The sequence below is a fragment of the Nerophis ophidion genome, linkage group LG20 (genome assembly GCF_033978795.1).
Source record: "Nerophis ophidion isolate RoL-2023_Sa linkage group LG20, RoL_Noph_v1.0, whole genome shotgun sequence".
Taxonomy (NCBI): domain Eukaryota; kingdom Metazoa; phylum Chordata; class Actinopteri; order Syngnathiformes; family Syngnathidae; genus Nerophis; species Nerophis ophidion.
In genome coordinates this window covers 44,538,224-44,565,592 of record NC_084630.1, presented here as the reverse complement: position 1 = coordinate 44,565,592, position 27,369 = coordinate 44,538,224, and the positions used below count along the sequence as shown (strand labels likewise).

Sequence of the window (27,369 nt, the reverse complement as noted above, 5' to 3'; positions counted from 1 at the left end):
GCTCCTCGCCCTCGCTCAGTCGGCTGCGTCGTCGTCGTGCGCTCTTTTGTTTCCACTCCTCTATCTCCGCTCCAGTCTCTCCAACTCCTTCTTCGATCTCTCCTCCTTCTCCCCTTTAATACAGCAGGAGGAGATGAATCAATTGTGTGCAGGTGTGTGTGCCACGCACCTGATTTAGATTGTGGCGGCGTCGCTCCCAGCAAGCCCCGCCTCTCCGCTCCACCGCATCCGCCGCCACCTTGTGCCTCTCCACAATGGCAAACACAAAAAATATGCAATATATCCTCCCAAAAATATTTCAAAGTAAAATTTTTCAAGTAAAGTAAATGACACCTTCAATAGGTTAATAATTCATAAAAATACTGTTCTTTATTCATTATTAATAATAATATAGATATAGGAAGATAGATACATATATATGTATATATGTATCTATGTACATATATATATATGTATATGTATGCAATGAGGTGGCGTCTTGTCCAGGGTGTACCCCGCCCTCCGCCCAATTGCAGCTGAGATAGGCACCAGCGCCCCCCGCGACCCTAAAGGGAATAAGCAGTAGAAAATGGATGGATGGATGGATGGATGCACACACACACACACACACACACACACACACACACACACACACACACACACACACACACACACACACACACACACACACACACACACACACACACACACACACACACACACACACACACACACACACACACACACACACACACACACATATATATGGACAGACAGGCTCTTGGTGGAGACAGTTTGAACACCCTTCTTATAAGTTTTTTTGTGTGCTGGGGTTATTTCTAAATAATTAATGAATGTTGTGGCGAGTGGCATCAACCAACCCATACAGGAAACCTAATTAAAATAATTAAACATTTCATCCAACAATGCAGAAACAACAAGACCCTCCATTACTTTTATGCTCTCAACTTTCCTTTTTACCCAATACTATATTCAGTATTGCCATCTTGTGGTCATAAAACAAAAATACAACTGTTTTGTATAGTGACGCACAATGCATCATTTCTTTCAGGATTTTTTTTAATTAATCGGCATTGCAGTGACAAATTTCTAAAAATTATTGAATCAAAAACTTGAAGTTGCTTCAAACCACTGCTGTTCTTTTCCCAACCGCTGTTGCCTACGTCAGCGAAGTCTTACGTAGGTTTCTTCCCCTTTCTAATTTCCCAGGGTGCATTGCGTATTAGTCACGTGCTTCTGAAAATAAAAGGATTACACTGCGATCTTCAGAACAGACACGAGATGGCGCCAAAAACAAATACGTGGGCCGTTTTATGCGATATTTGACCAACTTCATACATTACAAAGTGTATTTCGGATCCCAGGACATGACATGTCCAACATTACTTTATCAATTTTAGCGTAGCATTGTCACAATCCTTTACTTCCGCATTTGTTTGAAGTGTTTCTGAACGCACTTCCTGTGTGTGCGCGTGCGCGCGTTCACGTGACCATAAGTGCACCTCGGAAGGAAGAAACTGCGGAGAAGACGCCTTCTTCACTCTTTCCACTAAACTTTACAACGCCAACTTCAGATTTGACAACTAAACGGGATGTTTTCGCTCGGGGAGAAGATGGAGTTTCTCATTGGAAACGCCTTTTCAACACCAGTGGGTCAGAGAATTGGTAAGTCTCGCCACGACAATGCCAACACGGGTAGTAATAATAGTATTGTGTCTAATGCCTCGCGGGACTAAATGTGACCTTATATTATACACACGTTTGGCATGGAAGTCCATAAAAGTTGATAAGCAGTGACAACACACTTCACCAAGATTAGGAGTTTTCACTCCAGCAGATGTGCCAACATCATCGATGCAGTATTAGCCACCGCCAGCAGGGGGGGAGATAAATTCTTTCAAAAATGTGTAATAGTGACTCAAAGTGCTTTACATAGTGACACCTGATGTCTAAGTTTTTAAACCGGTGTGGGGGGCACTGGGTAAAGTGTCTAGGATGGCAGAATCCTTAGACTTAGATAAACTTTAAAGGCCTACTGAAATGAGATGTTCTTATTTAAACGGGGATAGCAGGTCCATTTTATGTGTCATACTTGATCCTTTCGCCATATTGCCATATTTTTGCTGAAATGATTTAGTAGAGAACATCCACGATAAAGTTTGCAACTGGAGAAAAGCCCTGCCTCTACCGGAAGTCGCAGACAATGACGTCACATGTTGATGGCTCCTCATATATCCATCCATCCATTTTCTACCGCTTATTCCCTTCCGGGGTCGCGGGGGGCGCTGGCGCCTATCTCAGCTACAATCGGGCGGAAGGCGGGGTACACCCTGGACAAGTCGCCACTTCATTGCAGGACCAACACAGATAGACAGACAACATTCACACTCACATTCACACACTAGGGACCATTTAGTGTTGCCAATCAACTTATCCCCAGGTGCATGTCTTTGGAAGTGGGAGGAAGCCGGAGTACCCGGAGGGAACCCACGCAGTCACGGGGAGGACATGCAAACTCCACACAGAAAGATCCCGAGCCTGGATTTGAACCCAGGACTGCAGGACCTTCGTACTGTGAGGCAGACGCACTAACCCCTCTGCCACCGTGAAGCCAGGGGGGAGATAAATTCTTTCAAAAATGTGTAATAGTGACTCAAAGTGCTTTACATAGTGACACCTGATGTCTAAGTTTTTAAACCGGTGTGGGGGGCACTGGGTAAAGTGTCTAGGATGGCAGAATCCTTAGACTTAGATCAACTTTAAAGGCCTACTGAAATGAGATGTTCTTATTTAAACAGGGATAGCAGGTCCATTCTATGTGTCATACTTGATCATTTCGCCATATTGCCATATTTTTGCTGAAAGGATTTAGTAGAGAACATCCACGATAAAGTTTGCAACTGGAGAAAAGCCCTGCCTCTACCGGAAGTCGCAGACAATGACGTCACATGTTGATGGCTCCTCATATATCCATCCATCCATTTTCTACCGCTTATTCCCTTCCGGGGTCGCGGGGGGCGCTGGCGCCTATCTCAGCTACAATCGGGCGGAAGGCGGGGTACACCCTGGACAAGTCGCCACCTCATCACAGGGCCAACACAGATAGACAGACAACACTCACACTCACATTCACACACTAGGGCCAATTTAGTGTTGCCAATCAACCTATCCCCAGGTGCATGTTTTTGGAAGTGGGAGGGGCCTATCCCCAGGTGCATGTCTTTGGAAGTGGGAGGAAGCCGGAGTACCCGGAGGGAACCCACGCATTCACGGGGAGAACATGCAAACTCCACACAGAAAGATCGCGAGCCTGGATTTGAACCCAGGACTGCAGGACCTTCGTATTGTGAGGCAGACGCACTAACCCCTCTGCCACCGTGAAGCTCCTCATATATTCACATTGATTTTAATGGGAGCCCCCAACAAAAATTGCTATTTGGACCGAGAAAACGACAATTTCCCCATTAATGTGAGCGAGGATGAAAGATTCGTGTTTGAGGATATTGATAGCGACGGACAGAGGTGGGTAGTAACGCGCTACATTTTCTCCGTTACATCTACTTTAGTAACTTTTGGGATAAACTGTACTTCTAAGAGTAGTTTTTATGCAACATACTTTTACTTTTACTTGAGTATATTTATAGTGAAGAAACGCTACTTTTACTCCGCTCCATTCATGTACATTCAGCTCGCTACTCGCTACTTTTTTTTAAATCGATCTATTAATGTTTGTTTTGGTTTTTCAAAGTAGGATCTACGCATGCCTGCGTTTCACCAATCACATGCAGTCACTGGTGACGTTGGACCAATCAAACAGAGCCAGGCGGTCACATGACCGTCACACGTTGAATTTGACTTAAAAAAGTTGAAAAACTTATTGGGGTGTTACCATTTAGCAGAGGTGGGACCAAGTCATTGTTTTGCAAGTCACAAGTAAGTCTCAAGTCTTTGCCCTCAAGTCCGAGTCAAGTCTCGAGTCAAGACAGGCAAGTCCCGAGTCAAGACTGGAAAGTCTCAAGTCAAGTCCCAAGTCCTGCATTTTGAGTTTCGAGTCCTTTCAAGTCTTTTTAACCACAGACTAATATATTAACACAGAATGTGTCTGCTTTTCAAACGCTGTATTTATTTATTAAAACAAGTGCATTTTAAATTGCAGTCAAGAAAATTGTGCTGACATTGCACTTTATATTAGCACTATTAACCAGTCATTTTAAACATTTGACCCATTCCTTTACAGAATAAACATGTTTGAAAAATAAAGTGCAACTGTACTTATTTGTACAAAAGTGTTAACATTGAAAAAATCATGACATATATGTGAACATAACAAAAAAGTTGTACTTTTTATATGTCAGGGCCCTATGCTGCATTGCATTTGCAAAAGACCAAATTGGCCAAGAGTTTGTCAGTCATTTGTGCACAATGGGGGCGTAGTATGATGCCAGCATGGCTGAAAACTCGCTCCACTGGAGCACTGGAGGCAGGCACTGTTAAGACTCTCATGGCCACTCGGAACAGTGAAGGAAGAGTCTTCATGTTCAATGCCCAGAACAAAAGGGCATTCTGTCCTTCAGTTATGTCAAGGTAGTGACTTAGCTGTAGTGCTGAGGTAGTCCCAACATCCTTCTTCTGTCTCTTGTGGTAGGCAGCAAACAGCCCTTCTCCTTCTCCAAGGTCCCCTTGCTCTTCTTCATCAACAAGAGGGGCAGGTTGCTCAGTCTCTGCAGCATCTTGCAGGATCAATTCTGGTAAACATGTAAACACAATAGCAGAAACAAAAGAGACCTTATCATTACCATGTGTTAGTGATGCAGTGTGCTAGACTGAAATACTTAGTTATTGCTGCAGTCAGTTAGCTCAGATTATGAGGGAAAAAGTTGCATTAGACTCAGTTACATTTACCTTTAACCTGTTGGGCCACCTCTGCCTTGACGTCACGACTGACCAGCACATGGGGCTCCACCCACAACAGCGAAAAGGCTGGATCCAAGGCAGCAGCTTTGAGGTAGACTGGATCTGAAAAGGGAGCAGTGATCCCATCTTGTGTCCTGGCCATTTTCACATTGAAGAAAATTCCAAGAAATCTCTTTTTCCGGGATGTCTGGAGACTTCTGACCAGGCCGCTCAGGAAACAGACCTGAGGCTTCAGTTTCTCAAGGTGGTAGTTGAGGGACAAAATGGATGGAACAACAGCACTGATTGTGATGACCTTCTCCCCCTGTGTCAAATCAGTTGCTTCTCCAAATGGCTTCAAGATGTCCACCAAATCTTTCAACAGATTCCATTCCCGTGCTGTGAATGACAACTCCCCGTGCCCAGCCTTTTCTACAACAGCACGGAGCCTTACATGATTGCACTGGAGAACAGCCTTCACTTGCCTCAGTGTTGAGTTCCATCTTGTGTTGACTGCAGCAGGGATGCCTTTATGTTCCCCAAATTCAGCAACAAACACTTCTTTGAATGTTGTGCTTGTGTGCAGCAGTGAGCTGAGTTTAGATAACTTCGAAAGAGAAGGAGATACCACTTTTGTTTCTTTCAAACCCCCCCCCAAGTGGAGGAGTTCAAGTACCTAGGAGTCTTGTTCACGAGTGAGGGAAGAGTGGATCGTGAGATTGACAGGCGGATCGGTGCGGCGTCTTCAGTAATGCGGATGTTGTACCGATCCGTTGTGGTGAAGAAGGAGCTGAGCCGGAAGGCAAAGCTCTCAATTTACCGGTCGATCTACGTTCCCATCCTCACCTATGGTCATGAGCTTTGGGTCATGACCGAAAGGATAAGATCACGGGTACAAGCGGCCCAAATGAGTTTCCTCCGCCGTGTGGCGGGTCTCTCCCTTAGAGATAGGGTGAGAAGCTCTGCCATCCGGGAGGAACTCAAAGTAAAGCCGCTGCTCCTTCACATCGAGAGGAGCCAGATGAGGTGGTTCGGGCATCTGGTCAGGATGCCACCCGAACGCCTCCCTAGGGAGGTGTTTAGGGCACGTCCAACCGGTAGGAGGCCACGGGGAAGACCCAGGACACGTTGGGAAGACTATGTCTCCCGGCTGGCCTGGGAACGCCTCGAGATCCCCCGGGAAGAGCTAGACGAAGTGGCTGGGGAGAGGGAAGTCTGGGTTTCCCTGCTTAGGCTGTTGCCCCCGCGACCCGACCTCGGATAAGCGGAAGATAATGGATGGATGGATGGGTTTCTTTCAAACCATCTCCCACCACCAGCTGAAGAGTGTGCGCAAAACACTGCAAGCGTTTTTTCTTTGCCATAGCAACATCTACCGTTTGCTGATCTTCCACGGTAAAATCACACCAGAGCTCAGGGTCATCAAGATGATCTCCATCATCGTCATCCTCTTGTTCACTGGGGAAGCACACAGTGAATGCTTTTCGCATGTTAGCAGCGTTGTCACTAATAATGTAGTCCAGTTTAGCTTTAATGTCGTATTCATCACATATTGCCTCAAATTGGTCACAGATTCGTTCAGCTGTATGTGAGCCTTTGAAGCGCTCACAAGCCAAGAGATTGGACTTGAGCTGTATCCTCTCCGCCTCTTTGTCCATCAATCAATCAATCAATGTTTATTTATATAGCCCCAAATCACAAATGTCTCAAAGGACTGCACAAATCATTACGACTACAACATCCTCGGAAGAACCCACAAAAGGGCAAGGAAAACTCACACCCAGTGGGCAGGGAGAATTCACATCCAGTGGGACGCCAGTGACAATGCTGACTATGAGAAACCTTGGAGAGGATGTGGGAGACCCCCCCCTCTAGGGGACCGAAAGCAATGGATGTCGAGCGGGTCTAACATGATACTGTGAAAGTTCAATCCATAGTGGCTCCAAGACAGCAGCGAGAGTTCCGTCCACAGGAAACCATCTCAAGCAGATCAGCAGTGTAGAGATGTCCCCAACCGATACAGGCGAGTGGTCCATCCTGGGTCCCGACGAGCGGTCCATCCTGGGTCTCGACTCTGGACAGTCAGTACTTCATCCATGGTCATCGGACCGGACCCCCTCCACAAGGGAGGGGGGGACATAGGAGAAAGAAAAGAAGCGGCAGATCAACTGGTCTAAAAAGGAGGTCTATTTAAAGGCTAGAGTATACAGATGAGTTTTAAGATGAGACTTAAATGCTTCTACTGAGGTAGCATCTCGAACTGTTACCGGGAGGGCATTCCAGAGTACTGGAGCCCGAACGGAAAACGCTCTATAGCCCGCAGACTTTTTTTGAGCTCTAGGAATCACTAATAAGCCGGAGTCTTTTGAACGCAGATTTCTTGCCGGGACATACGGTACAATACAATCGGCAAGATAGGCTGGAGCTAGACCGTGTAGTATTTTATACGTAAGTAGTAAAACCTTAAAGTCACATCTTAAGTGCACAGGAAGCCAGTGCAGGTGAGCCAGTATAGGTATATATGTATGTATATATGTATATAAAGGTATATACAGTACAGGCGTAATATGATCAAACTTTCTTGTTCTTGTCAAAAGTCTAGCAGCCGCATTTTGTACCAACTGTAATCTTTTAATGCTAGACATGGGGAGACCCGAAAATAATACGTTACAGTAATCGAGACGAGACGTAACAAACGCATGGATAATGATCTCGGCGTCTTTAGTGGACAAAATGGAGCGAATTTTAGCGATATTACGGAGATGAAAGAAGGCCGTTTTAGTAACGCTTTTAATGTGTGACTCAAAGGAGAGAGTTGGGTCGAAGATAATACCCAGATTTTTTACAGAGTCACCTTGTTTTATTATTTGGTTGTCAAATGTTAAAGTTGTATTATTAAATAGAGGTCGGTGTCTAGCAGGACCGATAATCAGCATTTCCGTTTTTTTGGCATTAAGTTGCAAAAAGTTAGCGGACATCCATTGTTTAATTTCATTAAGACACGCTTCCAACCATCCAGTGCACAGTGACACCGAGGAATCCCCTCATCTTTCGGTCAGACCAAATGTCCACAGTCACTGAAACATGGTCAGTGTGGCTCAATTGAGTTTTTAATTTTGATCGCCTTTCTTCAGCGAGGTTTTCTGTTTTTGATGTCAGTGTTCTGCGACACACTGGGCTGTACTTGCTGTCAAGTACTGTCAGAAAGTGGCGAAAACTCTTGTTTTCCACAATAGACAAGGGCAAGTTGCAATCAATAATCAAGTCAGACAGTATTGCATTGGTGATAGCTTTCTGCTGTTGATGAGTCATACTGTAATGGCCGACACGATTGTCCAGGAACTGCAAGATTGAAGGCTGTTGTGGTTCATTTGTGATGCTTTTGTTCATCAGGTATTCTTGAAATCTGTAAGCATATTAAACTTGTGACAGAAAATCCCTTATAGCCACATATGAAAAGTACTAAAACTACTCTTTATTACTCATATTATCAATATCTATCTTAACAGTGTGTGTGTGTGGCAAACATTAGGTAGTCATGTATTTTAAAACTTATTTCGAGTTGAAGGGATAGTTCGGGATTTGTGAAGTGGGGTTGTTGACTACACGGAAAATGGCGGGCAACCCACTCTCAATAGAAAGAAGCAGACAGGGTACCAGCACACGACTTAGGTTTTACATTGCTGTGGACGGGGTCAGCAGCTATTGATTGATTGGAACTTTTATTAGTAGATTGCAGAGTTCAGTACATATTCCGTACAATTGACCACTAAATGGTAACACCCCAATACGTTTTTTCAACTTGTTTAAGTCGGGGTCCAGGTTAATCAATTCATGGTACAAATATATACTATCAGCATAATACAGTCAGCACACAAGTTAATCATCATAGTATATACATTGAATTATTTACATTATGTAAAAAAAATTTTTTTGTCAAAAAGAAATACGATCATGTGTGCTTACGGACTGTATCCCTGCAGACTGTATTGATCTATATTGATGGATAATGTAGGAACCAGTAATATTAATAACAGAAATAAACAACCCTTTTGTGCGAATGAGTGTGAATAAGTGTAAATGGGGAGGGAGGTTTTTGGGGTTATTGCACTAATTGTAAGTGTAGCTTGTATTTTTTATGTTGATTTAATTAAAAAAATATATATATTTTTTTAATTTCTTGTGCAGCCCGGTACCAATCGATCCACGGACTGGTACCAGGCCGCGGCCCGGTTGTTGAGGACCACTGAGCTAAACAACCAGCAGTATGTCGGAAAGCTAGCTAAAACGGTACACATATTCATAATATAGTATACATTTTAACTGACCTTTATTTTACATTTTTTTTCTTTTATTAGGTGGCTAAAATACGTGGTGCTGCTGACCGCCGTCTAACGTTACGTTACTTTGTGTGATATATTGACTAACGCAACCCTGCTTAAAAAAAAATCACTGAACAAAAAGTATGAATAAGGTAGTGAACTGCAACAGTTTGCAATAACGTTGTAATGTTAGCAGGGAGTTTACAGCCTCACTGATTTAACTAAACAGCTAATAAAAGTCACGTTACTCAGCCAATAAACGTCAGCTTACATTCAAAACTTACCCTTCTTTGTGCAACTTCAAATGTCGAACAGAAGTTGGAAGTTGTTGCCTCTCCATCAGTAATTTTCGAGCTGCATGTTTTGCATACTGGAAACAGTTTTGTGTTGACCACCTGGTAATTTTTATACCCAAACGAAATTATTTTAGGTATCTTTTTTTTTTTGTTCACTAGCGTGTGGTTTGGACATTCTTCTTCGTTGGTTTACCTGCAATTTGATTGGATGAAAGGCTGTGGGATGAAAACAACGTCGATGTAATTTGATTGGCTGTTGTACTGACAGCGCACACGCTGATGGACAGGTACACAATGAAAACTACCAAGCGCTCCCGAATAACTTTTTAATCTTTGGGTTTTGGGGAACGTAGCAAGTCACGTCAAGTCAAAAGGCTCAAGTCCAAGTCAAGTCACAAGTCATTGATGTTAAAGTCTAAGTCGAGTCGCAAGTCTTTTTACATTTTGTCAAGTCGAGTCTAAAGTAATCAAATTCATGACTCGAGTCTGACTCGAGTCCAATTCATGTGACTCGAGTCCACAGCTCTGCCATTTAGTGGTCAATTGTACAGAATATGTACTGTACTGCCCAATCTACTAATAAAAGTTTCAATCAATCAATCAAAAGTGTAAAGGAAAAAAGACACTTTTTATTTCAACCATACTTCCCGTCATAAGCCTAAAGACTGATCGCACAGTTCCGGTCTTCACAATAAAAGCGCTGCTCCATCGCGCCTGCGCTAACAAAATAAGAGTCTCCGAAAGCCAGCGCAAACAAGCGAGCAAGCTACGGAGTTTGCCGCCAATGTATTTCTTGTAAAGTGTATAAAAACGAATATGGAAGCTGGACAAATAAGATGCCAAAAACCAACGACTTTCATGTGGTATTAAACAGGAAGGAAGAACTTTTTTTCTCCTCCATTTGAAAACGTGGACGTTATCAGCACTACTGATTCCAATCAATGCAAGTCATCACAATCAGGTAATACACCAACTTATATTCTTATAGGAATCTATGTGTTAAACATGCATATATATTCATTAAAACACCTTTAACATGTAAACAAAAACGGCAAAATAAATAAATATAAATTATATACTGTATATATATATATATATATATATATATATATATATATAATATCCATCCATTTACTACCGCTTATTCCCTTTTGAGGTCGCGGGGGGCGCTGGCACCTATCTCCGCTACAATCGGGCGGAAGGCGGTGTACACCCTGGACGTATTGATATATATGATACAGTATGTGTGTGTATGTATATCATACGTGTGTGTATGTATATATGAGGTAAATCACCTCAACTTGGTCATTTATTAAATAATTGATTGACGTTGAAAAACTTATTGGGGTGTTACCATTTAGTGGTCAATTGTAGGGAATATGTACTGTACTGTGCAATCTACTAATAAAAGTATCAATCAATCAATCAATAAATGCCTACTGAGCCTATGGTGCTGTTAAGTTATTGTGGCTCAATTTGCCTTTTTTTATTTTAATGTATTATTATTTAATATATATTATTGTTTTAGTTGCTTAAGAGATATTCCTGGCTCTGAATTTGCTCATTGCTTTTTTTATGTTTTTGTGCATTATTTGTTGCCGTAATCAGGTTACTCATCAGTTACTCAGTACTTGAGTAGTTTTTTCACAACATAATTTTTACTTTTACTCAAGTAAATATTTGGGTGACTACTCCTTACTTTTACTTGAGTAATACATCTCCAAAGTAACAGTACTCTTACTTGAGTACAGTTTTTGGCTACTCTACCCACCTCTGGCGATGGACTAGAAAAAAAAAAAAAAACGAGATTGCAATCGCGTTGCATTGAGACGGATTCATATGTTTTTAGACACATTTACTAGGATAATTCTGGGAAATCCTTTATCTGTCAATTGTGTTGCTAGTGTTTTAGTGAGTCTAACAGTACCTGATAGTCGGAAGTGTACGTCCACGGCCGGGTGTTGACGCGCAGTGTCTCGGGGAAGTCGACGGCAGCTGTACGGGAGGCACAAGCTCAGCTGATATCCACAAAGACGGGTTTTATGTAACGCCTTTGTCTCTACTTGTCCATCAAACGTTTTGCGTGAATCCACAAAGGTGACTTTTTTTAATGTTATTGACTTGTGTGGAGGGCTAATCAGGCATATTTGTCACTGCATGACTGCAAGCTAATCGATGCCAACATGCTATTAATGCTATTTATATGTACATAACGCATCATTATGCCTCATATTTTAGATGCATTTGAGGTCATTTTATTTATAGTTTCCGTTTCCTTCAACTTGAATGCACACATATTTACCGTGTTAGTAATGTTTTCCAATGTTATAAAAATGTGTAGAATAAATATTAAATTTCCACATTTCTGTCAACGAATATTAGCATCAGCCTGCGACACAGTAGTTTTGATAGCAGGCTAATATATCTCATATAGAAACTCACATCATATGTTGTCTTCAGTTTAACACTTATATAAGGCTTAACATTTTTGGCGCCTCCAGATTGATTTTTTTTTGTACTTTTGTTCCAATATGGCTCTTTCAACATTTGGGGTTGCCGACTCCTGGTCTATGGAAACACATCATTAGCTGGACCAAGAACACAATGTCAACCAGAAGGGATGAGTGTTTGCAATTGGCAATAAAAGGCATTGATTAGCAATGGCGATCACATACTTTTTGATCGGCACATGTTTAGTTTCAATCATGAAAAATCTTAAATTATATTACACTCGATCAATGTTTCTTAATCATTCTATTGGTGGGCCGTGAGCACACCCTCGAGGGCCGCTAAAAATATTTATTTCTCAACTGGCAGCGGTATTAAATTGTAATACACTTTTGCAGCACTTGTGGCAGTAATGACAATCTCAACTAAACATAATAAATCTGGAGCTAAAGTCATTAAGGATTTTTTTAAGTGCAAAAAATATGACTAAAGTGGTGAAGCTGTATTTTCATATGTACTTTATTTTTATTGACAGTTTAGTTAAGAAACATATTAATTATTATTTATTATTGAGTTAATTTATTTTAGCACAACATAATGTATATCAGTTATTTATGAGATGCTTCTTATGTTTTATATTTGGATAGTACGTATTTATCTAATCAGCCTGACCTAAGCGTTCATTTTTATGTGTAAAATTAAATTCTCTGTGATTAACACATGGTTTCAAATCATTAACAAGGTTGTAAACTGTAAGCAGGTTAGATATAATTATTGAATAATATTATGATCAAGTGTGAAATTACTAATTCAGTGTTAATATTTGAGTGGGCCCCTGTATAGTGAAAAAGTTGGGCCCTTAGATCTAAAAGTTTAAGATTACAGGTGACAAATCCAAGGCACAGGGTGCATATATGGCCAGCCACATCATTTTATATAGCCTGCGAAAAAGACCAGGTATAATATGTGTCAATAAACTATTTGATCTTTTGTATTACAGTAAATGCTGTAAAAAAAAATAAAAAAAATAAACTGTACATTTTACAGGAACATTCTGGCGACTTGAGATGTCTGTTTTTATTTTAGAATCTACAGTAAAAATATATAATTAAATGCTATTGTGCCATAGAATCCTTATACATATACAGTATATGTATAAGCAAATTTTAAATTAAATCAAGTGGAAATGGAAAGAGTATAAGAAACTAAGTTCCTGGGAATAATAATTGATCATGAATTATGTTGGACACCACAGATTGAATATATAAAGGGAAACATATCCAAATCCATTGCTGTTCTTTATAAAGTAAGACACATGCTGAATAAGAAATGTCTGCATATGTGCATACCGCCTGAATGCAGTGCAGCTGAGATAGGTGCCAGCGACCCCCCGCGCCCCCAAAAGGGACAAGCGGTAGAAAATGGATAGATGGATGTGCATATGTCATATTATTCTTTTATTTTTCCATATCTAACATATTGTGTTGAAGTTTGGGGAAATGTTTATGAAAACACATACACCCAATAATTAAACAGGGTAATTAGAACACACAAAGCGTGCTACTATGAACCGAGCAATCCATTATTTATAAGTTTTAATGTGTTAAAATGTTTAGATATTGTGTTTTAAAAACAACGGAAATTGTGTTTTTTGAGTAAACAACAACAGCCTTCCAGCTTGTATTCTTAGGTTATTTCAATTAAGAGGAGAAAATTATAATTTATGGGGGATATTCATTTTTGAAATATGTAAAGTAAGTAAAACTGAAATACAAATGTATTTCAGTTTTAGGAGTTAAATGGTGGAACAAGCTCAGTGATGAGTTGAAGACATGTAGTTCTTTGTTTAGGTTTAAGAAAGCCTTGGAAGGTGGAATAATGGAAACATTTGAAATATAACAACCATTACTTCCATCCCATTGATTTTTTTAACGTTGATGTTTAAGGCAGGGCTTCACGGTGGCAGAGGGGTTAGTGCGTCTGCCTCACAATACGAAGTTCCTGCAGTCCTGGGTTCAAATCCAGGCTCGCGATCTTTCTGTGTGGAGTTTGCATGTTCTCCCCGTGACTGCGTGGGTTCCCTCCGGGTACTCCGGCTTCCTCCCACTTCCAAAGACATGCACCTGGGGATAGGTTGATTGGCAACACAAAATTGGCCCTAGTGTGGGAATGTTGTCTGTCTATCTGTGTTGGCCCTGTGATGAGGTGGCAACTTGTCCAGGGTGTACCCCGCCTTCCACCCGATTGTAGCTGAGATAGGCGCCAGTGCCCCCCGTGACCTCAAAAGGGAATAAGCGGTAGGAAATGGATGGATGGATGTTTAAGGCAATCCAATTTTCAATAAATGTATAGAATAGGCAAATATAAGCCCCTTTTCGGTCATTCTTTTTCTTTTTGTGTGTACGTGTATGATTGTTTAAGTATAATCTGTGCTGTTAAATTGATCACAGGAAATAAACAAATTTGATTCATATATTCATATTTTATTCACTGTTACAAGATTTAAAGACACACACTTTAGTGTTATGATACATATCGGATGGTTTATTGTAAATTAGACAATTTGATGCTTTTAACTTTGTTTGAGATTATGGAAAGGTATTTTCCTGTTCCAGCAACGTACTAATAATGCTTAGATAAACAGAGGTGGATCATCAACTCAAAATAAAGAGTATGTGCCCATGAAGCCTCTCTTAGGTCAACATTAGTGACCTCTGACAAAGTGATGCATGGGAAACTCATTCCCACAAACACTTTCCAACATCTGTGACAAAGAGAGTGGAAAGGTTAGAAAATTAAAAAGGAGTGTCATCATACTGTAAGGCCTGTGTCCAGTCATACAAGAAATATGTGCCTATGGCGGTCTGATAATTGTCTTCACATCCCCTAAAAGCTTGAAGCTAGCAGGTGAAGCTCGGAAACAAAAAGCATTATCTGCCCATTTAATTAGTGACAGAGTGTTCCACGCCATACTCAACCCTTTCTTTCTCTTATCTCATTCGCTCGTTTTCTCACACGTAAATGTCAGTGCGGCTTCTGAGGCGAACAAGAGCAGCTGACAGTCACATGAAGTGCACGAAGCCGAGAAGTGGAAGTAGAAGTGGGAGGGGGGGAGTCGACGCAATGAGAGCAAAGAGACTAAATAGGATTGAGACGTGTTGGGGGTGAAAGGAATGAAGGAGATTATGAGGAACACGTGAGGGCTGGAGAAAGCTGGCTCTGATTTCTCAATTGTTAAGATACAAATGTTATGTGGTTTGTTTATATGATAAATAGGGAAAGGATTCTATGTTCCTGTTCTTTTATTTATATGATCATGTCAGTGTCCTCTAATGGATTATATCCTGCTGTTAACTATTTATTTAATAACTTTCTGACCGTTTTTTGTATAAATAAGGAATGTTTTATGTGTACAGGAGGAGGAGATGGCACAGACATCAGGGGCGTAGTAATGGTAAATGGGTTATACTTGTATAGTGTCTATCTGCCTTTTAAGGACCCAAAAGCTCTTTGACACTATTTCCACATTCAACCATTCACACACTGTTGGCGGGAGCAGTACTTAGCTATATATAAATTATATATATATATATATATATATACATATACAGTATGTATATATATATATATGTGTATATTTATATTTCTATATATATATATATATATATATATATATATATATATACACAGTGTATATATTTCCACATTCACCCATTCACACACACATTCACACTGTTGGCGGGAGCAGTACTTAGCTATATATATATATATATATATATATTGCGCTCTACCACGGTATCGAGCACTATTCTCCGGATAATCCAATCAAGACATATATATATATATATATATATATATATATATATATATATATATATATATATAAAATGCATGCACATATATTTTTTATATATATATCTATACACACACACACACACTTACACGTATATATACATATACATACATATATATGTATATATATACACATGTATATACATGTGTGTGTGTGTATATGTATCCATCCATACATTTTCTACCGCTTATTCCCTTTCGGGGTCGCGGGGGGCGCTGGCGCCTATCTCAGCTACAATCGGGCGGAAGGCGGGGTACACCCTGGACAAGTTGCCACCTCATCGCAGGGCCAACACAGATAGACAGACAACATTCACACTCACATTCACACACTAGGGACCATTTAGTGTTGCCAATCAACCTATCCCCAGGTGCATGTTTTTGGAAGTGGGAGGAAGCCGGAGTACCCGGAGGGAACCCACGCATTCACGGGGAGAACATGCAAACTCCACACAGAAAGATCCCGAGCCTGGATTTGAACCCAGGACTGCAGGACCTTTGTTTTGTGAGGCAGACGCACTAACCCCTCTGCCACCGTGAAGCCCTGTGTATATGTGTATATATATATATATATATATATATATATATATACAAACACACACATATATGTATGTATGTGTGTGTATATACACATTTACACACACACACATATATACATACAGTACACATATATACGTATATATGTATATATATATATATATATATATACGTATATATATATATATATATATATATATATATATATATATATATATATACGTATATATATATATATATATATATATATATATATATATATATATATATATATATATGTATGTGTATATGTATATATATGTACATAATATATATAAATAATAATTGAAGTGTTTAAAAATTCTAAATGTGAATGTGTGTGCGTATAAATCAATAAAGTACTATCTATGTGTGGAGATCAGCTGTAGAGTGTTACCGGAGTGTTGAGCGAGAGGCAAGTCCAAAAGGGTCAGGGCGGCCTCGGAGAGCCGTGAGACAAGTAGGTAGTCGTGGCGAAAGTGAGGTGTCAGAGGTTCGTGTGCAGGCGGGAGGTCGACATCCATGAGGGGCAGCCAGAGAACCAGAGAGGAAGGACAGGGAAGGCGAGACACACAGCTCGTCACGCGTGCAGGGATGTTTGCTGCAGGAACGACACGACACAGGACAACACACAATGAAACACGGAGGAGAAAACACACAGAGAGCAGGATTGCATAGAACATGTATGCGGCTTACAGTAGTTACGTTCTGGCGCGGGATAGCAGGTTGTGCAGGCGGTCCCGATGATCAGCTTCAGGTGCGTTGATTGCTTGCAGCTGTGCACCGACACAGCAGTGGTGCGCACAGGTGCACTCTTGGAGGCGCAATAAGCTGAGCGCACAGATGAGTGAAGGAATGGCTGCAGGTTATTTGATGGTGCGCACCCTCGACTGGTCACCTACCAGTCAATGCCTTCTTCTTACCTGTTTTCTGGTGTCCACACGTGTGCTTTTTGAGGTATCCTTAACCTGCTAGAGTCCACTTACGCTCCCTTAATTCTGATTAGGAAGAACCATGCAATGGAAGCACAAACCACACGCGTTGTGGCCCATTGTTACTTTTAATTTTTAATGCACACACCTGTCCCAAACCTGACATCACAACAAGTTAAATGTTCTATTACAGTAATCAAATGACAGCAGTCATTTCCATTACTATATTTTATCATATAAATGAATTGGCCCACTGACAATGAAAATAAATCTTGTTTTTCATGAGCTGTAAAATGAATGTGGGTTCCTGTTTGGGAAAAACTTGAGACATGTACCCCTTTCAGAGATTACATCTTGTTGACATTAAAACAGTTGCATTTTGCACAATGAGATGTGTGCTTTAGCACAAGCATGGAATAAAGCGTACAACTTTTTGTCTGTAAAATACATCATGACATAGTTTTATTAGCTTTTAAGTATTTATTTGTTTGGGGACGGCGTGGCGCAGTTTGGAGAGTGGCTGTGCCAGGAACCTGATGGTTCTTGGTTCAATCCCCACCTTCTACCATCCTAGTCACGTCTGTTGTGTCCTTGGGCAAGACACTTCACCCTTGCTCCTGATGGGTCGTGTTAGCGCCTTGCATGGCAGCTCCCGCTGTCATTGTGTGAATGGGTGAATGTGGAAATAGTGTCAAAGCGCTTTGAGTTCCTTAAAAAGGTAGAAAAGTGCTATACAAGTATAACCCATTAATACATTAATCTAGTAACTGCATTTCATATTAACTGCATCTTAACTTTCTTAATTCATGACACTGGAATAAGCACAACTGTGTTTTCGGGAATGTCGGTTCGTTTTAAGAGTTAGCATGCGGCATTTAATTCTTTTAACTCTGCTGCTATAAGCAAACCAGCAACACACACTCATCAAACGTTGCTAATGACAATGATTGGTTGTGTGTGAACCGTATCACAGACTCACTGACAAACCACTATTATCACTTACATTCACACCTATGGACAGACTCTACATCGTGCATGTTTTTATTTCTTACTTGTGTAAATCAAGTATATACAAATATTTCTAATGTGCATAATGACTAAAGTTTAAATTGACGGGTTCAGTTTACATCACTGAATGTTTGCATTGTTACTCTATTTCCATGTTTGTCTATAGAGCGAGCGACCAGTGGCTTTCTGCAGTCAGAGGACTGGGGGCTCAACATGGAGATTTGTGACATCATAAATGAGACGGATGAAGGGTAGGAATTCTATCATTTGTCCTCATTTTTTTGTGTTTGATGCAAAAAAAACCCCATAGAGAACCTTGTAGATGTTAACCTTGTGACGGCACAGCGGGAAAAGAAGACAGCGGTGAGACAGTGACATCTTTAGCTGTCAGCGTATTTATTGACAGCAGAACATGTGCGTGAGGTGCGTGTGTGTGATCCAAATGTGAGTGAACTATATGAGAGTTGTTACCAGCGGGCGTTGATGGTGCGTGGTGAGTCCAAAGGGGGCAAAGCAGGCTCGGAAGTAGATAGATGGGCGGAGGGTCAAGGAATGGAGCGAGGCGTCGTGGTCGGTAGGCAGGCGTGAGGTCGAAGTCTACAGAGGCAAGAGGAAGTCCAGAGAGGATCCAGGGAGAAGAGACACACACCTTGACGACGAGGAAGGGCGACTGGAAGTGTACGGGTACAAGAAGCTATGTTCTGGCTTATGAAGACAGGTAGCCCGTCATGGGCAGGTGCGTTGATTGCAGAGTGATAGCAGTCACGTGAATGCCCATGGCAGCAGGAGTGTGATCCATAACAAACCATTTAACCATATTAACATTTAGGGCTTAATCTAAAGCAGGTGTACCCAACCTTTTTGCCTTCAAGGGCCAAAGTGAAAATGTGCCTATGGGCCGAGGAAAAACGCAGCCATTTTAAGCGTGAAACACAATTAGCTTAAACTTTGGGCACCTCTGTACTAAAGGTTTATGAGTAATAAAACGTGCAGACTTGATAGGATACGCAAAGCTGTTGCACTTCAATTTAGCATGTTGGCTTTCATACATGCAGATAGGGCCGTTGCCAGGAATTCTAAACCCCCTGAAAGTGTATCGGTGTGTGTTTTTTTTAGTGTAATACACCCACTTTGTTTCCATCCATGCATTTTCTACTGCTTGTCCCCCTGTTACCTTTTTTTACAATTAACCACTTAAAAAGCCAGATGATTATTATGTAAATTAGGTATTATTAATGATCTTTTAACTTTTTTTGTATTTAAGCTATTCAAAGTTCCCATTAATAACACATTTTACAGGACCATATTGAGCACAACATGATAACGTGACTGACCTTCGTCAGATGCTCATAATTATTCATTTTTAAGCATCCAACGAAGGTCATCATTCAGTTACTCAGTAATTCTAAATTGATAATACAAATATGTAATAATGAATGTTTCATAATGCAGCCTCTGATGGGCTCATACGAACGAAGGACGAACCACATGTGGTGTGGACCTGTTTTACTCCTAATTTTTAATGCTCAACCCCCTTGAGCATTCCTAGGAGCATACAGTATCTAAGCAACATCAGACATACTTTCCCCACACTAGCATCACACACCTGACATCACAACAAGTTCAATGTTCTATTACAATAATCAAATGACAGCAGTCAGTTGCATTATTATATGTTCTGATATAAATGAAATGGCCCACTGACAATGAAAATAAAAAAATCTTGTTTTTCATGAGCTGTATGTTGAATGTCTAGGTGGGGGTCCTGTTAGGGGAACAACTTGAGACATGTACCCCTTTCAGAGATTACATTTTGTTGACCTGAAAACATACACATTTTGCACAATGAGATGTGTGCTGTAGCACAAGCATGGAATAAAGCGTACAACTTTTTGTCTGTAAAATACATCATTAGATATTTTAATAGCCTTTATCTAATCTTGTAACTGCATTTCATGATAAATATCCGCATATTAACTTTCTTAAAACATGACACTGGAATAAACACAACTCATCATTTTAAGAGTTGGCATGCAGCATTTAACTCTTAACTCTGCTGCTATAAACAAACCTGCAAAACACACATAAAAGATTGCTAATGACAATGATTGGCTGTGTGTGAATCGTATCAGAGACTTACTAACAGTTTTTGTGTGGTGTTGGAGTGGTCTGACTGCTTTTGTGTCCATGAACGCATCACTTGCTGATGCCAGTGTGTCCCTTTTTTGCCACAAATGAAAGAGAGTGGCTGCTGTCAATACAAAATTTGGTTTGTTTGTTTTGGTAATATTATGACAGAAGGGAACAGTTTTGCTCATCATGATTTTGCTGCTGATATTGTTTTGGTGTGGTTATGGTTGACAGTAATCAGATTTGCTCAATAAAAACATTGTTAATGCAGACCATCTCTTTCTCTTCCCTAAAACATCTCATTGTTTTTCTGTTGTGATCGCTTGTTGAAAATTATTCATATTAAAGTATGAGTTTTGGATTTGGATTTTGTGCGCTGCATAGATTTTCCGTGCGCGAATCTCAGCTGGGATAAGCTCCAGCGCCCCTTTGGGGATTTTAATCTACATTTAAAAAAACTTCCTTTTAGTCTAGATCAGGGATTCTCAAACGGTGGTATGTGTACCAATAGAGGTAAGCAGGCTCCATCTAGTCGTACACAAAAGAATCACTTGAGGTCAAGCGGGGGGCGCTGGTGCCTATCTTAGCTACAATCGGGTGGAAGGCAGGGTACACCCTGGACAAGTCGCCACCTCATCGCAGGGCCAACACAGATAGACAGACAACAGACACGTTTACATTCACACACTAGGGCCAAGGTTTCTTTAATGGTACTTGGAGGTAAAATAGTTGTGCAGACATTTGTAATTCAGCGTCAAGACAGAACAAAGCAAGCAAACACAAATGTAAAACATAAAAACATTTCAAAAAGAAATCCACAAACGATCACCAGTATACAGGCACACTGTAAAACAATAAAGTATAATACCTCATAGACCAATAAAATAATTGTGATTAAAATGCTATGGCATGATGAATAAATATTTAAAAATCACCTTGTGATAGCATTATTTAAGCGTGTGATGGCAGCAGGTACAAAAGTATTCTTAGGTACAAAACCTTACCTTAAATCAATCTTCAAACACAGTGCTACTGTTTAAATTGTGTGTAATGTTACAGTGGCCCAAAATATTAAATATACTTGTTAAATAAAACCTCTGCCTTGTTTTTAATGAATACTTACTACTACGCTACTGTATTGTTATGTGGATTATTATGGTGGTACTTGGTGGAAAAAGTTTGAGAACCACTAGTCTTGATAATATGTTTTGGGTACACTTTGGTTTTGTGTGTATTTTGCTCCACAATTATTTTTATAACCAATTTTTTTAGATTGTTTCTGTAAGAGTTCCCCGATTGCAAATGAAATCACACCACACACGCTCCCAAAGTATCTTAATGTATATTTACATTGTTTAAATATATATCTTGAGGTCCCCATCGCTATTTCTTTTTCCAGTTACGGTCGAAAATAAACTTAAAAAACATTATATAGATTCCCACCATAACCTTACTTACAGTACACCTGCCCACTCACCAATCGATTAAGAGTCACATAAAAAACAGCTGATTATACCAGCATTTATTTTACTGCATGTTGCACATTGGTGTTATTGTGTGCATTCCACAATTAGGTGAAAATAATACTTCATCCTACCTTTCTTGTGTTTCCTCACAGCCTGAAGCAGGTATCCAAAACTGCATGCAGGCTCTTGTCCAAATACATGATTCTTAGGATATGCTTTCACATGAGTATCCAACATTGTAGGAACATTTATAAGTCAGAAATGACCAAATTCATCAGTACGGATCTGGATCATGCCAGCACACCATCGCAGTCAGTGTCGGTGTCACTCAAAAGTAGTTTTCTGGTTTGCTGTTCAATGCGTTAAATGCTGTGTCAGCAGGATGGGCAAGTATATCCATCCCATACACTCAGAACACAATAAATGACACAAACCACTGCTTCCTTCTAATTGCTATGGCTCACGTTTGATTGAGAAACATTGTGGATCACACCTTCAGCATGCTTAAAAAGTCAATTTGGTTGTGTATATCACACTGGAGGAGTGTGTTTACATTGACAGAAAAGGTGATGCAGATTATAGTTGTGTGCTGCATGTTGCAAAACAAAGAAAAAACATCATAGTTTGGACCATGATGCCATAGACGTGGGGGGAAAATGACTGAGTCCAATGGCTTTTTTTGTTGCGGATAAAGCCAATTTGTCAAAGAAGTCAAGGAACTGGACAAATATTAAAAGATGACATCATCTCAACTACAAGGAAATAAAATATTCACAAAGAACTGATGCAGACAAAGGCAACAATAACAGACATTATGACACATTCTACAATATTTAGTAATACATAGCATTCATTAAGTGCCACCAATAAGTTAATAATTGATTTAATGTATAACCAGGGATCAATTATGAAGTGTACAATTAAGTCAACGTTTTCTGATTTGTGTTTAAAATTTAATGTAGATGTTTTTAATTACTTACTGAGATGTATCATTTTTTCCAATGCATGTTTCACAAAGGGAGTGGACTTAATTTAAACATGTGAACGTTGTGGTGTAAATCAATTGTCAGTAAAAGGCATGAAGAATGGGTACTATTAAATAAAATAAAATTAACGATTAAAGCTTTGCTTCTTCCTACTCCTTTGCAGATATGTTAAATTGTGTTAATGTAAACACATTATGTTCTTCAATACAACTCCTTAACCTGTCTGTATTAATTTATAATTCATACCCATAACCGTGGCGACAGTCGGTAGAACACGCAAAAACCTCATTCGAGATAGGCCACTCATTATCAATCGCGCACGTGTTCTTAGTAAATCACAGGCAACATGTCCACTAATGGGGCGTGAAAGTTTTTTTGTTTGCACATGCAACTTAGCACTTGTTATTTGGGTTCCTAGTAGATCAGGCTCTTAAGGATTTAGTTTTTAAACCCTTTAGCCAATACAATATACAGTATGTGTAATATGAAGGATAACGCAAATTAAAGTTGTCTTTTCAGACCAAGAGATGCAGTCAAAGCCATTAAGAAGAGAATTGTGGGTAACAAGAACTTCAGAGAAATCATGTTGGCCCTTACAGTGAGTATTCATCTGCACAGGTTTTCTTATGTTGTAGTTTTGTCATTTGTTTTGAGTCTAGAGTGTGCTTACACAGAAGCTAGGGCTGAATAGATGTGTATTTAGGGACTCAAATATATTGTACATACAAATACACATACACACAATTATTCATACATATATACATACATACGCTCCCACATACATACACAAATACAGTACTTATCTAGACACTCAAAGTTCATATATCCACGTGCACATTCACTGTACAAACATACATATACACTCATTGTACATATGCAAGCACATAAGCATATATACACGTCTGCATATAATCAGGTGTCATTAAACATATAAATGATAAATGGGTTGTACTTGTATAGCGCTTTTCTACATTCAAGGTACTCAAAGCGCTTTGACACTACTTCCACATTTACCCATTCACACACACATTCACACACTGATGGAGGGAGCTGCCATGCAAGGCGCCAACCAGCAGCCATCAGGAGCAAGGGTGAAGTGTCTTGCTCAGGACACAACGGACGTGACGAGGTTGGTACTAGGTGGGATTTGAACCAGGGACCCCCGGGTTGCGCACGGCCACTCTCCCACTGCGCCACGCCGTCCCTATATATTAACGTTGTTCCCAAAGGAGAAACTGGGTAACACATGGCCCACTGACAAAGCTTAACCTATTGTGACTATAACAATCTTCAAGTTTTATATAGTTCGCTTCTCTTTCTTCCCCTTCATTTATATGCTTTCTTTTGTATTTCAAGTTATCATTACATATATGTATTGTTGCATTTAAAATTAATTGCGTTGTTTATAGTAGAGGTAAATTATTGTTATTTATCATTAATAGTGCTATTTCTATTGGTATTTGTATCACACCATTTGTAGTGTAATATTGCTAATTGTCATTAATGTGTTATTAATATTTATTTCACTAACTGCTTCTTAGCTATCGCTTTTACCATCATATTTGTACATATCCTATTCGCTGATGCTATTCTGTTTTTGTTGTTATTGTTATTGTTGTGTTTGTTGTTGTCTCTTTGTCCTATCCCACTGTTGTCGCCGCAATTTCGCCCTATGTCTTCCTTTTTTTCTCTTTCAATCCCCTCCTGCTCCGACCCGGCTGCACCAAATAATAATATACATCCATTTCATAAAGTCAAATACAAATAAGGCAACAAGAGAAGTATCCCACAACTCTCTTTTGCAAAGTAAACCTGTACAGCCGACATGGGAATCTACATCAACAATATAGTAGAGTAGCTGGACAGGACAAAATCTAAAAAATTATGTTTTAAAAAAAAATGTATTTAGAATAGCTGTGTTTTTTGGGGCTTCAGTCTGCGGCTTTGTGTCATGCAGGTTCTAGAGTCATGCGTGAAGAACTGTGGCCACCGCTTTCACGTTCTTGTGGCGTCGCAGGACTTTGTCGAAGGCGTTTTGGTGCGTGCCATTTTGCCCAAATATAACCCGCCCACTGCCCTGCATGACAGGGTGCTCAGTCTCATACAGGTATGGTTCATTTTATGCTATCATTGCTGCAAAGTTGCATTTGTGGTTACAATTACACTAAACCTGCAGGACAAATTCTGTCTCTCCTTTCGTTTTTCTGTTTCCTGTGTTCTAGTTATTTGTGAATGCAGGCTTTGTTATGTCTGTAAGAAGGTGTACTGAGGGTTTTCTGTGCTTTTCTCAGTCATGGGCTGATGCCTTTCGTACGTCGCCCTCCCTTGCGGGGGTGGTGTATGTTTACGATGATCTAAGGAGACGAGGTTTGGAATTTCCCATGACAGACTTGGATGCGCTGTCGCCCATTCACACGCCCAGCAGGGTGAGCCCTTCTATCCATTGTGTGTAATCGATAAAAGAAAAGAAAATGCATTAGTTTCAATGCACCATTTTTGGACAGTATATTTTGTACTTTATTATATAGGCTTTCATAATCCTGCTTTTACAAACATTACAATTTTTTGCGTCTATTGACCCTGTCAAAGAGGTATTCAATTATAAATATATTATTATCATGTTAGTGAAGAATATTTCACAAATGTTGTGCAGTACTGAACCGAATGTTAGCATTAGCAAACAACCAAACACATCTATGTGTGCAATGTATATCTTATGTTCACATCCTTTACTTTCATATTTCAGACGGTCCCAGAAATGGAGACACCTGAGACGACGGATGTGTCTCCCCGTCAGTCACAACCACAATCTCCTTCCAGTTGTCCCAGTCATAATACTTCACCTGTATCTCAACCCATTGAGCAACCAAACGCCCTCTCTGCAGAGCAGGTAACAACTCAAAACGAGGAAAAACAAGACTGATTGACAGTTTGCTGGTTCCGTATTTAATGTACACATACAAATGTGTATGTGTATGTACTTTTTTTAAGAATGACCATAATAATATGTTGCAAAAACTTTTTTTCAAGTACATCAAGCCATCAATGCTGGCATTGGCATATCTAAAAATACATGACATATTGTATGGATCTATATTCTATATGTCCTCCTCAAATAGTAGTTTAGGGAATAAAAGTTGAGAATACAACATATATACAGTATTACAATACAACAGATTATACGAATATGAATAGGTCTTGAACAGGGTTGGTAAATAGAGAAGTTTGTATATAGGAGCAAATTTCTCCTTAAGAAAATAATGAATAATGGGTTCCAGCCTTGAAAAAAGTTCATATTTAGTACAATTAGAATACAATATAATGTGCTAAACAAACAGTGCTGTATATCAAACAAACATAACAAGGTGGTGACAGTGAACTATTTAATAACAAAACCGAAATAATAATAAATATCTTATTTTCTTTAATCATTTTGGTGTGCAAAGTCAATGCAAATGCAAAATAAATTTAATTGAGTGACTATATTTTTTTTCATACAAAGCACTTTCTGTTAGATTAATCTACTTATCATAAATATGGTGTTAAAATTGTAGTTATTTCTTAAAAAATAAGAACCAGCTTGCAATACGGTGATGAGTGTTGACAAATCAGTTTGCACATGCTAAATAGTTATATTTGCATCTTCTCTTCTTTATGATGATCAGCATATATTTTGCATATTAATGAAAACAGACACGCACAATGGATTGAACGCCTTATTCTCCATCCACGTTACACACGTTTAGTAGATCAGCTTTTCCTGTGCTATCAAGTTTGCCCATGTTTTAGTATATGCAAACCTTTAATAAATCAGGCTCTAAGTCATGGGTGTCAAACTCGGGCCCGCGGGCCAAATTTGGCCCGCCATGTAATTTCATTTGGCCCTTGAGACTTCCGAAGTTTAGTGCCCCTCCCCAAAATCTCCCTGGGCAACCATTCTCCCAAATATCTCCCGATTTCCACCCGTACCTTAAAGGCACTGCCTTTAACGTTCTCTAAAACCTGTCGTCACGTCATCTTATCCTACATACAAACAGCTTCATAATGTAAGCGGCTTATACACACTCATAAGTGAATGCAACGCATACTTGGTCAAAAGCCATACAGGCGACACTTGAGGGTGGCCGTATAAACAAGTTTAACACTGTTACAAATATGTGCCACACTGTGAACCCACACCAAACAAGAATGACTAACACATTTCGGGAGAACATCCGTACCGTAACACAACAGAACAAATACCCAGAACCCCTTGCAGCACTAACTCTTCCGGGACACTACAATACACGCTACCACTTAAAAGGTTAATTTGTTCAACCTTGGCCCACACTGTATTTGATCTAAGGATTTTTGTGCATACTATCAACTTTGCAACCCACTCTGGGGTTCCCGTAATATTTGCTTACTGGAGCAGGTTAGATATTTGGCTGCTTATTTAACTGCTTCCACAGTGTTTATGTCCGAACAAAAGCAGGCACAAC

The 27,369-nt window shown here is 39.9% G+C and overlaps 1 protein-coding gene across 3 annotated transcripts in view; it reads left to right on the top strand.

The window, feature by feature from the left end:
- Positions 1-1,457: 1,457 nt before the first annotated feature.
- Positions 1,458-27,369, top strand: part of LOC133539197 (target of Myb1 membrane trafficking protein-like) — a 38,133-nt gene continuing 12,221 nt past the window's right edge. Inside the window, exons 1-6 of one of the 3 annotated variants that reach the window (XM_061881343.1) lie at positions 1,458-1,665; positions 18,473-18,557; positions 23,408-23,486; positions 24,846-24,995; positions 25,180-25,314; positions 25,635-25,778. In XM_061881343.1, coding sequence (XP_061737327.1) covers positions 1,593-1,665; positions 18,473-18,557; positions 23,408-23,486; positions 24,846-24,995; positions 25,180-25,314; positions 25,635-25,778 — 666 coding nt within the window. In that variant the 5' untranslated portion in view covers positions 1,458-1,592. The remainder of the gene's footprint in view (positions 1,666-18,472; positions 18,558-23,407; positions 23,487-24,845; positions 24,996-25,179; positions 25,315-25,634; positions 25,779-27,369) is intronic. The other 2 variants (XM_061881344.1, XM_061881345.1) reach the window with 2 other exon arrangements.